The sequence below is a fragment of the Cervus elaphus genome, chromosome 10 (genome assembly GCF_910594005.1).
Source record: "Cervus elaphus chromosome 10, mCerEla1.1, whole genome shotgun sequence".
NCBI lineage: Eukaryota > Metazoa > Chordata > Mammalia > Artiodactyla > Cervidae > Cervus > Cervus elaphus.
Genome location: NC_057824.1, coordinates 24,385,125 through 24,398,842, shown reverse-complemented (window position 1 = coordinate 24,398,842; position 13,718 = coordinate 24,385,125). Strand labels below are relative to the sequence as shown.

Genomic DNA, 13,718 nt, shown 5'->3' with positions numbered 1-13,718 from the left:
ACTGCGCTGGCAGGCAGATTCCTTACTACTGGGCCACCTGGGAAGGATAGCACACGTAGTTCTACTCATACATGCAGTTGGCAAAGCACCATGTCTGATAACAGAGGAGGGGAGTCAGAAGTGGGTTTTGGTTAAAGAGAACTTGGCCCTTATCTGTGAGGTGTTCTGACTGCTGTCAGGGGTAATCTGTTCACGCAGCCCTTATGTCATTAGCACCTGACTGCAAAGATGATACTTTGGTGGGTGTTTGTACAGCCAGTGGAGAAAAGCTTTCAGGCTTCTCAGCCATCGTACCTGCAGAAGGCCTGCGAACTTGACCACTCCCCAGCCCAGCCTGGACACGTCGGGCTCCACCAAACTCATCTGGTAAATATCGACAGCCAGGAACCGCTGGAGCATGCCGCCGTCCTTGGTGACCACCGTGCACGCGATCAGGTCGCTGTTGTCTGGGAGGAGGGGGACAGAGAGCCGGGTGAGGCGCAGTCCGCCACACAGTCTGAGCGACACATTTGGGCTGGTGTGTGTTCCGCTGGGCGGCGCAGCTCAGCGCCAGAGCCCAGCCTGGCAGTCACACACACTGGGCTCGGAGTCCCTCCTCTGAGTCATGCTGGGCAACCTTCTCTATCTCTCTGGGCTTCAGATTTCTCATCCGGAAAATGGGGATCATGCCCAACTCACTCAAAGCACTGTTTGTGAGGATCGGCTCATATAAAATACATAAAGCACCAGTATGGTCACAACGAGTGAGTTCCATTCTGAGAGCGCGTTCTAAGTCCAATGTGTTTGTAAGTCCAACAAAGTCAGCCTAGGTACCCGACTAACAGGGTTAGCTGCATAGTACTGTACTCTACTAGGCTTATAATACTTTTCACACAAATAATACACACAAAACAAACAGCAAAGATGAAGAAGACATTTTTAATCTTACAGTACAGCACTTTAAAAACTACGGTCGTATCAGATGCATCCCCGCTGCTTTTACACTGGTTTCTGGACGTGCTGGGCTCAACATAGAGACACTCCACGACTGCGCTCTATACAGCCCTGTGCAGTGACGTACACAGAATCACAGCCACGCACTGAAGATGCACGTGCGTGTCAGTGTATGCCAGAGACGTGAACGGACTTAAACGCTGGGACACGTGAACGCACGTTTGCATCTCTCAAAGTTGGCAACTTGAAGGTTCGGGTGTAGGGGACTTACTATACAAAACTGGCTGTGAATTAGGTACTGCAACTGTAGCTAAAAAAATCACCCAACAAACCCAGAATCCCAGTAACATTTCAGTGCTTCCCTGCAGGCGTTGGCGGTTTACACCTGTGACTGTGTTTGCCCAGATTAAGTGAAGACAGGAAAGGAAGAGCCCCCCGCTTGGTTACAGAATCACCAAGACTTCAGCTTGGAGTCTGACAACTTACAGCCTAGCTCTACATGAGATGGTGTGTGATTTGGGGCAAGGCACTTGGCCCCTCTAAACCACGGTTTTCCATCTGTAAAATGGGAATAATGTCTCCGATCTGGAGATGTTTGATACCTTAAAATGAGAACAGGTAGGGAAAGCATTTAGCAGGGTTTCCTCAGCTTATGCTTGGTCCCTTCTCTTGGCTGGAAGTTATTCCCAGATTTGATGTCTAATTTAGTGCCTGTCCTTGATGGCTTTGAACTCACCATGGTAACACAGGGCCATTAAATCTATGGCCTACTCTGAGTTCCTTCCAGTGAAATCCTCTGTAATATATTTTAAAAGAAATAGCTGAACTAGGAAACAACCGAAATACCCCCAAAGAGGGGAACCACGTGAGTATGATTTTTTTCCCATCATATGGAAAATTACATACCCATTTAAAAGTTATGTCTAACCAAAGTGTGAACTGTGGTTACTTAGGAGGAGGGAAGTGAGAACTGGGGGTGGGTGGGACTGTGTGTGTGTGTGTGTGTGTGTGTGTGTGTGTGTGGTATCAACAGGAGAACTTTAATTTTTGCCCTCTGTATCACTGATTTGCTTGAAATTATTTTAAAATGAGGAGGTAGTCAACATACACTTTTGAAATACACATTAAAGACCCAAGTAAAAAATCCTATTTACCAATAATTGCAACGGCACTGGGAAAGACATTACATGTTTAAATGAACAAGATGGTAAAAACTTTGTAACTGGGATTTTGGTATGTTAAAAGATAGTATCCCTACAAAGAAATACAAGCTTGGAGAAATATACCAAAACATTAAAAGACATCTCTGATTAGGAGAATGCTGGGTGAATTTTTTTTTCCTTAAACAGTTTTATGGAGAGATAATTTATATACCATAAAACTCGCCCATTTTAAGTGTACAGTTCAAGTTTTGGTAAACTTAGAGCTGTGCCCGTGACACTCCAGCGGCAGAACACTGTCAGCACGCCAGTACATCCTGTAACCTAACACTTGGCTTCACTTTATTGGTGGTGGGCGGTGGGGGAAAAGTAACACAGATAGTAACAGTCCTGGCCCCAAACACAGGAATTTGCCAAGTTTTCGCCTCCCCTCATTTTTGCTCTTCATTTAGACCTGAGGAATGACAGGCACATTTCTCCTCTGCTCGCTCCCCTGCCTCCCTGCCAGCACCTCCCACACTACCTCCGCTTAACGCTCTGAGCACACAGTCTGAGATCCTGGCTTCCTGGGATGTCTTCCGGTCCAGCAGCTGTGACAGGCCTTGTGATTCCGCCTTTTCTCCCCAGCATGTGACCACCTAACATGGCCAGAAACCCCCGGCCAACACCAGCACCAGACAGGCTCAACTCTCTGGATTGCACGTTCTCATTCTCCAGGGCAAGGAGCTTCCTCCCTTTCCCAGGAATCTAGCCAAGTATTTAACAAGAGTTCTAAAAATGACTTAATCCAGAATTTCTAGTTTCATGCAGAAGACATCTAGTCTTCTGTATCCTTAGAAATGGAAATCCGCACACTCTTTCTTGCAAACATTTTCTTTGCAGTGCGTGGAGTTTGGCTTCCCAGGTGGCGCAGTGGTAAAGAACCCGCCTGCCAATGCAGGAGGCACAAGAGACCCGGGTTCGATTCCTGGCTCGGGAAGATCCCTTGGAGGAGGAAATGTCAGCCCATTTGAGCACTCTTGCCTGAAAAAAAATCCATGTAGCCCCGAGGGCTACAGTCCATGGGGTGGCAAAGAACTAGACATGACTGAGCGTACACACACACACACACACACACACACACACAGGTCGAGTTTACTTTCTTAACTCAATACTTACATCATGTTCCCCAATTAGCATCTTTTACTTTTTAAAAAGAGAAAACTAAGCTCATAAAGGATGCTTTCTCCTTCCTCTTTTCCTTTCTCTTTCTTTCCTCTCCCCTTCCCCCTAAACAGGACAACCTGCTCTTCCTTCCCCACATTCACAAGAGAGGTTCATCTGCGGGTGAGCCCGGAAAGCAGGCACGGCCAAGGCCTGGGTGTCAGCGGGGTGTGTCGGCAGGCAACCCCCTCATAAAGCCCAGGGGCCTTTAGGGGCTTCAGGGGGGAAGGAAAGACCTACCACCTCTGCCACAAAGAACTCAAAAGGAAGGACAAAACCCCAAAGCGGAACAACTTTCAGAAATGCAGTTGAGACATCAAAGCCCCGTGAGAGATTTCGTAAGAAAACTAAAAGGCAACTGTCACCAGTGAGACAGGACGGCCCTGAGAGGGAGGGAGCCCCTGGCTTTTCAGAAGCTGTGGGGGCAGTTAAGGAGAAATGAAGCGGCTTCCGCGGACTGAGCAGAAGGGCACCCGGGTATCCTTTGGGGGAGATCGAGGGGGTCTGGTCGGGGTGACCTCTGTGGGCCTCCGGGTCAGCATCTCAGGGGACGCTTGGAGCACCTTGCCTCTCCCCGGGCTGCTCCACTCGCCGGCTGTGGGCATGCCCGTCGGAGAAGGACTCTGAAGAGAGCTGCGGATTTCACGCTGAGCCGGGGGGAGCGGCGCCAGGTACCGAGGTGCCGGGAGGGAGGGGCACCTCGTGGGGAGGACACCGGCAGCAGGCAGCTCTGTCGGGGGGCGTGCGGCCTTCCGAACCGCCCTGCCTGCCTCTGAGGGCTGGCTTGCTGTCAGGGGGCCAGTGCTGGTGACGGGCCGTCCCTACGGTGCGTGCATGCACATGTGCTCAGACGGGTCCGGCTCTCTGCGACCCCATGGACTGTAGCCCGGCAGGCTCCTCTGTCCATCGGATTTCCCAGGCATGAATACTGGAATGGGGTGCCATTTCCTTCTCCAGGGGATCTTCCCGACCCAGGGGTCGAACCCGTGTCTTGTGCATTGGCAGGCAGGTTCTTTACATCTCTCAGCCCACCTGGTCTCCAGCGTCCTCCCACCAACTTCATTCCAAAGGGGTGGCGCCAAGGACTCTATTTCTTTAAATCTACAGACATTTATCAGAAAACGCAGACTGTTCATGTGACCTTAGGAGCAGGAAAGGATTTCTCTAAAAATGAAGAATCAATACATACAAATAAATAAGATTAAGACTGATAAACTGACTACCTCAGAATTAAAATTTAGCTCACGGATAATGAACTTTATAACCAGACTGGGGGAAATATTTTCAACATATCTCTTTAAGAGGCAAAAGATGAACAAAGTCGAAAACATGAAGAACTCCACAGGCCATTCACGGACAAGAGAATAAATACACACACACAAGTGCTAGCCTTCCTGCTAAACCAGGAAACAAATAAAAACAGGATCCCTTCTACTGGCAAAAATAAGTCTTAAGATAACATCTGGTATTGGTGAGGCCGTAGAAAACCTGATATTCTCAAATACTGCTGGTAGAATAAATTAACATAGCCATTTGGAAGGGCAAATCAGCATATTTATTAAAGCTGAAAGTTTCATACTCTATGACCCGGCAATGGGTACATTCCCAGGAAAACGCCCACCTGGGCTGAGAGACAGGAATACGGATGTTGACGGTGAGATTTTGCTCTGTAATGACCTAGACGTCCAGTGAGAAAGGAAAGCTTATTTAAAAAAAAAAAAAAAAACACAACAAAAACATATGGCAAGGACAAGGAGTGAATGAGATCTCTGGATGTTTCAACAAAGTTCAGTCTCAAAAACCGAGTGGAAAAACTTGCAGCATGCCAGGCTGTGACACAAGTTTTGTAAAGTCAAACCACACAGGACGATCCTGTGTATTTTCTACGAACTCAAGCATATAAATGTAAAAGAAAAACGTAAGAAAATGCCTGGCAGGGTGCAGAGTGATTACCTCTTTGGAGGGGAGGTGGTGGGACTGAGGATAAGAGTCGAGGCTGTTTTAGTCCATACAGAGTGTTCTGATTTTTTCAAAGAGGTAAGTCGTTTGTGCAGGCTTGCCTGGTGGCTCAGTGGTTTAAAAAAAAAAAAATCTGCCTGCCAAGGCAGGAGATGTGGGTTCAATCCCCAGGTCGGGAAGATTCCCTGGAGAAGGAAATAGCAACCCACTCAGTATTTCTGCCTGGAAAATCCCATGGACAGAGGAGCCTGGAGGGCTGCAGTCCATGGGGTCACAAAAGAGTCAGACACGGCTTAGCGTGACTAAATAACAACAACATCAGGTTGTTTGTGTGCTTAAGTGAGGGGATAAGTGACTCTCTTTCCACACTGCTACACAGAGGGCCTCAGGTCCTGGGGCCCAGCAGGGTTGGGAAGCAGCCCCAGGCCCAGCTGTTGGCCGTCGGCACGCTGCCTCCCCACCACCCACTCACACCCCCCCCGATCCCAAAGTGTGGCGACAGTCACTGAGCTCTGGGCGACGGCAAGAGACCAACGGGGCCTCTTGGTGCACAAGTGTGCACGTTTCCCAACTGGCCAGACATGTGAGCTGAAGAAGCTCTGGTGTCCAGTTCAACAAACATGTGGGTGTTAGATCCTGCATTAGGGAACCAGACCGTGAAGAATGAGGCTTGGCGCTGCCTCAAGGGCTTGGGGGGCCGGCAGGGAGGCTAGGGCTCTCAACTACAAACCATCATGCAGACCAAGTCTCCACCTGGGGAGGGACAGAGCCCTGAGGGCAGACCAGGTGGGATGAGAGTTGTCTCCATCGCACTCCAGGACCGAGAAAGAACCTCCCTCCAGGGAGAAGTGACAAGTTCCTCCCACCCTTAGACCCCGCCTTTTGGTTCACTGATTTCTAAGGGAGTGGGGAGGGGAAGATTTGCCATTTTATTTGAAAACATTTAGCGGGACTTCCCTGGCAGTCCAATGGTTAAGACTCCGTGCTCCCGCTGCAGGGAGCATGGGTTTGATCCCTGGTTGGGGAACTAAGAGCTCAAAGGCCTCACAGTGTGGCCAAAATATAAAGAAAATAAAAAGTTGAAAATAATAAACATATAAACTGCTACCATTTAAAAAAAATTAACCATATCAATCTCTTTGAATAGATAACACATTCACATGTTCCCATTTTAAAAGGTGTGGAATTTTTTTAGAGTCAGTGGTAAATCTCCCCAGTTCTCTTCCCCAGAGACAACCACTTGATTTCTTGTTACCCATCCACTATGAATTTCCAGGGCTTCCCTGGTAGCTCAGTGGTAAAGAATCTGCCTGCAATGCAGGAGACCTAGGTTTGAGCCCTGGGTCGGGAAGATCCTCTGGAGAAGGAACAGCCACCCACTCCAGTATTCTTGCCTGGAGAATCTCATGGACAGAGGAGCCTGGCAGGCTACAGCGCATGGACTGTACAAAGAGTTGGACACGAGCTAGCGACTAAGCCACCACCATGAATTTCCAAGAGCACACGCGGCTACAGACCCTCCTTCACAGACGCTACACAACCCCTTGTGCTTCTGCCACTGAAGCCCGGATCTCAGGGATACATTCAGCACCCACCCAGGGGTGCCCCTCACTGATTTTCACAGCTGCATCCTCTCTCACCGTAGTGCATGCTCCGTCGTGTCCGACTCTTTGTGACCCCATGGACCGGAGCCCACCAGGCTCCTCTGTCCATTGGATTTCCCAGGCAAGAATACGGGAGTGGGTTGCCATTTCCTCCTCCAGGGGATTTTCCTGACCCAGGGATCAAACCCACGTCTCTTGCCTTGGCAAGCGGATTGTTTACCACAGAGCCACCAGGGAAGCCCCCTCCCACAGTAGATGTGACTCTAAATTATTTAACAGTTCCCCGTTGATGGCCATTCAGGTTGTTTATTAGTTTCTGCTACAATAGACAAAGAAACAGCCTTACTCATTCATGTACATATGTGAGAGTAAACCTACAGCAGCAAAGTAGAACTTGTGCTGAATTTTTCTCTTGAAAGCACTCATGCTTTACTAAAATAAACATATTTTAAAAGGAAACTTTGTGTCATGACCATGAATGGAAAACCAGAATTACAACATATAAGGTGACTGTGAAAATAGATTTAAAAGAGGTTTTTTTTGTTGTTAAACCAGAGCCAAAAGCCTGCTCTTTTGATAAAAAGGGTTATCAGCAGTTAGAGAAGTTCTAAGACAAGCTAGTACCAATCTTGGACCTGCTCCTTGATGTGACAGAAAGGACCTGAGGGGTACCGAAATGTATTTTCGTGTGGATTACACTTTCCAGAGATGGCCACAGCAATACTTGCCCAAGGGACTTCCCTGGCAGTCCAGTGGTCCAATGCAGGAGACGAGGGTTCAATCCCTGGTCGGGGAACTAAGGTCCCGTGTGCCATGGGGCAACCAGAGAAAACTTGCACACCCCAATTGAAGACCAAAAACCAAACGCAAACAGAAAACCCTCCCCCTCCCACATGCTCTTCTTCCAGTGTGACCTTGACCCTCCTCCCATCAGGTGGTAGTGCCTATGTCCTTTCTCCTTGAACCTGGGCGGCGGGGGTCGGGGGGTGGTGGTGGGGGGCAGTCCTCTGTGATGATCTAGACCAACAGAGTCAGTGGAGGTGATCCCGTATGATTTCCGAGGCCAGGTCACAAAAACGCTTGGAACGTGTCCACCATGCTGTGAGAAAGCCTAAGCTGTCATGGAGACACGACTGAGAAAACCCAAGGCCCTGGGCCCCCAGCCCCCAGCTCACCCGCTTGTCTCCAGAGGGTGCCATGTGGAGCAGAGATGAGCTCTTCCCGCTGAGCTCTGGGCAGATTATAGATCTTTGAGCAAAATGAATGATTAAAAAAAAAACAACAACAAACAGTTGTAGATGTTTAAAAAGCCACTATATTTTAGGGTGGTTTGCTACTCAGCACTAGAGAGTTGCACCTGTGATTTATTGTAATTTAGTGCTGTATCCAGGCACATTTAAAATTGTAACATTCTTCCAGCACCACTAAGGGGCTGCATAACACATCATGGAAGACCAGCCTGGAAAAACAGCCTGGGGCTGATGATTTGGGATGCACAGAAGGTCCTGCAGTGTTTAGCAGATTAAAGAGGAAAGGAATGCAGCCATTTTCCAACAGAATTTTAAGATGCTGAGAAAGAAGAGGAGGAGAGGACAAGTCATGAAAGAGCCACCTTGCCAGGAAGTGCAGAATGAGGGCAACTCATCTGGGTGAAAACAACTTGGGTTGTGGAGCCATAGCGACCTGGGTTTAAATCCCAGCTCTGCCACTAAAAGCTGTGTGATCCTGGACAAGCCACCTCCCTCTCTGCATCTCAGGTTACTTATAAGCCCAGCAGCACCACCAGGGGATCTGAGAGAGGCCTGGGGCCAGGCCCAGGTGGTCTCCGTCAGCAGTGGCTGTTGCCAGGAAGCGCTCTGACTTTTTGGAGCCCTGACTCACTGGTCAGAACCCTCTTGCCTCTTGCTTGCTGGAGGCAGGCTCTAGACTAAGGAAGCCATGCTCTTCAGAGGGAGAAAATGAATCATGGATTTTGGTTGCTTCTCAGAACTCTTGTGGGGTGGTGGGCCCACACACCCAGTTACTCTCTAGAACATCTACCCGCCTTAGCTCACTGCTGCACCCCAAGGCCTGCCAGCCCCCAGGTGTCCTGAGGCCTGCTCCCTAGTCTGCACAGAAGCCCCAAGAAGGCAGGGCCTGACCTGTCCCACTTCATGCTGAAACCCCAGGAGAGGGGCTGGGCAGTGACAGGCACTGAAGAAGTACTTGTCCCCTACAGAAGGATGCTAGCGTCTTTTGGTCCTTCCGTATTGAAGGCTGTCCTTTCAGCCCCTGGACTGAAGCCTTCCTCCAGGGCTCCCTCTGACAGGCTATAGCTCATTACAGAGCAATAAACGGGGCTGATTGACTCTTGCTGTATTTAAATGATCCCTTCATAAAAACGTAAGGATGCCAATACCGTAATTTAATTCTTGGCTTGGTAGCTCCAAATACATTTAGAATCGAGGTCTTTATCCTTACGGAGGGATTTCCAGGCCAGCTTGAATTCCAGCGCTTTGAAATCCAATACCCTGGACTTTCGGGCCAATTCTGGGAGCACCACCACAGCTGGAGTTTAGATTACCAACTCTGTAAACACTATCAAGTCTTCCAGGCACCTGCTGTGAGTCAGAGGTCAGGAAGGATTGAGAACAAGGTACAGATTCCTTGAGGAAGGCAGGCTCACCCTGGGATTCCAAGATAACATGCCCACAGGGGGAGCACTAGCTGCTGATAGGAGACCAGGATTTCCTCTCTGAGTCAAAAAGCATCTGAGTCCTTTTGCAAGGAATGTGTGGTCCTGGCCTCTCAATGAATCCCAGAGCCCACTGGGTTTCTCTTCCAGACCTGCAGGCATTCCAGGGATGAGCAAGGAGGTAGCTGCAGGGCCCTCAGGCCCTCGCAGAGTGAACTAAGAGGACGGATGGCTGGCTTCCCTGGGGGGTTGGTGGTGGTGTCCGGTGGGGACGCACAGCCTTTTGGGGCCATGGCCCTCTAGAACCACGAGCTGAAAGACTGTCAGGGCCGTGTCTTTGGACAGAGGTCCCCCTTCCTAGCTGCTGACTGGTGCTTCGCTGGGCCAGGCGCTGAGCTCCCTACTTGACAAGTTCCTGGGATCCTACGGGGGAAGAGTAGTTCACTGATTCCCAAGGACACACAACTGCGGGGCGTCAAGTAACATCTTCGAGGACACATGCCCTACTGATGAGCTATGAAGCCAGAGTGACACGTGTGGCCTCCACGGCATCCTGAACAAGCTGACTGGGACCTGGGGTTCTAGTCTTTAGGATGAGGCTGCAGAGAGGAGTGACCCTTGTTTCCTTCAGAAGAAGTGAAACCCCCGATCTGGGCTAGCTCTCAAGGGTGGAAGATGCTGGCTAGGTCCTGCAAGGGGACAGTCAGAGGATCCGAGTTCTCAGCAGGCAGATCCCAGGGGTTTGATCCCGTGGTCAAGTTGAAAAACCTGCCGTGTGCTCCTGGGCAAGGTCCCCCTTCACTGGCACTTGGTGGTCCCCTTCCAGCAGCGACCTGGGACCTCTTTCAGGCCCACTGGGTATCTGCCACCCCAGGGCTCCGGTCCAGTGCAGAGGGATACTGTAGGAGTGGGGCGGGCCGAGCCCCTGCCCTCATGAAGCCTTCAGACGAGTGGGCAGATGGCAGCCTTGTGAGACGAAGAAGCTACCCGGCGGCACTGAAGAGAGCTTTGACAGCGACCCCAGGGAAAACCAGTCTGGTGTGGCTCTCTGATAATGGGATGCAGCTGAGGACAGAGGCCTTAACTGACCAGTAATGCAGGGCTGGGAAGCAAGTGATGAATCATCGGGCTCCAGTTGGCTCTCTGGGGGGGTCTTGTCGGGGGAGAGGCCGGCGCAGGCGGTACGAGGATATCAGTCAGAAGAAGCCCGCTGGGAAAGCGTGATCCGTCTCCCACTGTCCCCACCCCATCAATGTCCACTACAAAACTGAAAACGACTGCCATCCTGGGGCATCAGAGACACACACACGTTTCCGTGGGAGCTACCCTGAGTGCCAAGGAAAGGAAGTCCTGTGCTGATTCAAACGGAACCCAGCAGAGCTGGGGCCACAGGGACTGACTGGTGACCCGACAGACCCATCAAAGGAAAACGGTTCTGTCCGGGTGACCCCTGCACCTTCTCGAGCCTGGTGAACACTGAGGGGAGACTCCACGCACCGCCCATGGCATTCCAAAGTCAAAACGAGAAAGAGATGCGGTGGTTGCCACCGAGGGTGTGGACTGGCACACTCAATTAGGTTGGCTGCTTCTCCTGACAGTCAAATCAATCCTTTGAAGAAAATTAAGTAACCATTTCTCCATCAACCCAGCAACAGCTTATGGGTTATTTGCTGCAAGTAGCAATCAATTACTTCATCGTCTTTGAAGCTCCCTAAAGCCCTCCTTCCCAGCACAGCATGGGGCAGCTGTAAAGCGAGATATTTCCTGGATGGAGAGCATGTCTTGGCAATTTCTACTGCCAGGCATGAGACTCTGGTCCCTCCAAAATGAAGGGGAAGGGATACTGGGATTCCTTGAATTTGCAAGGAACTAGGAATAATTTAGGCAAGGTGTTAGTCGCTCAGTCGTGCCTGACTCTTTGGGACCCCAAGGACTGTAGCGCACCAGGCTCCTCTGTCCATGGAATTTTTCAGGCAAGAATACTGGAGTGGGTTGCCATTTCCTCCTCCAGGGGATCTTCCCAACCGAGGCATCGAACCCAGGTCTCCTGCATTGAGGGCCAATTCTTTACCATCTGAACCACAAGGGAAGTTTGAATTTGCAAGGGGGCGTAGCAATTACGGATGCAGGTCTTAGGACACATGTTGAAACCCAAACGCCCATGGAAATTGTGACCTAGTACTCGGCTCCAATGTTTCATCCATGATCACCCGGGCTACCCCCAAACCCACACCGATGACCTGGCCTTCGGCTTCCTCCCCTAGGGTTCCAAGAGGCAGGTGTCTGAAACACTGTGGTGAAAACTCCCAAGGCCCCAAGCTCTGCTCCCCACCCATAACCACAGCTCAAAAGGGAAGGGTGACTGCAGGGAACAGTCACCAGACAGGCCATCTGGGGTTGAGACGCGGCCCCGCCACTCTGGTTGTGTGGACCTTGCTGGTGACTGACTTCACTGTGGTCGCCTCATGTGTAGGCCAGGGTAATAAGAGAGCTGTATCGCTCTGCCTTTTTTTTTTTTTTTTTTGGCCTTTTTATACAATGCATGGAGTTCTCATGGCAAGAATACCAGAGTGGTTTGCCAAGAAGAAGAGGGTGACAGAAGATGAGATGGTTGGATGGCATCACCAAGCCAATGGACATGAACTTGGGCAAACTCCGGGAGATGGTGAAAGACAGGAAAGCCTTGCATGCTGCAGTCCACGGGGTCTCAGAGAGTCAGAAACAACTTGGTGATTGAACAACAACTGCTCTACTTTATGCTATGTATGTGGATGCTTCTAGGAAGAAGAGTACTGCTGTCAGCAGTTGACTTTGAAGAAAGAAAAAGAAAGAAAATTTGGGCTGGTGGCTGGATAGAGTAGATGTGATAAAAGAAGTAAAGTTGATCCTCGAACAACAAGGGGGTCAGGTGTGCTGACCTCTTGTGCAGTTGAAAATCCACTTACTGCTCTTTCTGCCTCTAAAACAAAGTGATAAATGACATCCAAGGGCGGGAAGCTGAATGTTCTGGATAGGATCAGGACTTAAATCCTAGTTCTTTGGATGTGATCACGTTCTGTGATCTCTAACCCAACACAAACTTGTCCCCACACTTAATGTAAAGATCTGTAAAATGAAAACATAACGTACTATATACATTGAACAAAATCCATGTATAAATGGACACATGGCAGTTTATGGGCACATTCTTAGAGGTAGAATGTGGATGGTGGATAGAGAGAAGGGTGTTCCTTATACAATTCTGTCACCTTGGTTTCATGCTTGAAATTTTTTGAAAGGAAATGTTGAAGGAAAAACTGACCTTCTAGGGTCGTGGTAAAAGGCATACAAGCACATGGCAGTTGCGGATAACACACTCAGGCTGGGCAAAGGTTATTATTAATTCTTGCTCTGAAGGGCTTCCCCGGTGGCTCAACAGGAAAGAATCCACCTGCAATGTAGGAGACTCAGGAGACTGGGGTTCAATCCCTGGGTTGGGAATATCCCCTGGAGGATGAAAATGCAACCCACTCCAGTATTCTTACAAGGAAAATCCCATGGACAGAGCAGACTGGTGGGCTACAGTCCATGGGGTCACAAAGAGTCAGATACAACTGAGTGATACAGCCTAAGCCTAAGATATGAAAATCTATTTGGTTCCTGAGTTTGAATAGCAGGAACGTTTTTAGTAGTTTGTTTGTTTATTTTATTTGGCTGTATCAGGTCTTAGGCAAGGCATTCAGGATCTTGTTCCCTGACCAGGGACTGAATCTGGGCCCCCAGCGCTGGCACCATGAAGTCTTAACCGCTGGATCACCAGGGCAGTCCCTGAAGAGCAGGAATATAATAGGGAGAGTTTGGGTGTGAGGGGTACCTGCAGCGCTCTTTGTAGCATTTCTTTCTAAAACTGTGTTTTTGGCTATGCTGGATCTTTGTTGTTGCACACAGGCTTTCAGTAGAGGTGGCAAGTGGAGGCTGCTCTGCAGTTGCAAGGCACAGGCTTCTCCGGTTGAGGCTCCCGAGCTCTAGAGCACGGGCTAAACAGTTGTGGCACATGGGCTTAGTTGCTCTGTGGTATGTGGGATTTTCCCAGATCAGGGATTGAACCCACGTCTCCTGCATTGGCAGGCAGATTCTTTACCACTGAGCCACCAGGAAAGAAAGCCCCACATAGCATTTCTTAAACTTGTAGATTCTTAACATCAC

The 13,718-nt window shown here is 49.8% G+C and overlaps 1 protein-coding gene across 5 annotated transcripts in view; it reads right to left on the bottom strand.

Moving 5' to 3' along the window:
• Positions 1–13,718, bottom strand: part of CLEC16A (C-type lectin domain containing 16A) — a 232,009-nt gene that overhangs the window by 63,469 nt on the left and 154,822 nt on the right. For all 5 annotated transcript variants that reach the window (XM_043914310.1, XM_043914312.1, XM_043914311.1 and 2 more), the window contains exon 19: positions 295–446. In XM_043914310.1, coding sequence (XP_043770245.1) covers positions 295–446 — 152 coding nt within the window. The remainder of the gene's footprint in view (positions 1–294; positions 447–13,718) is intronic.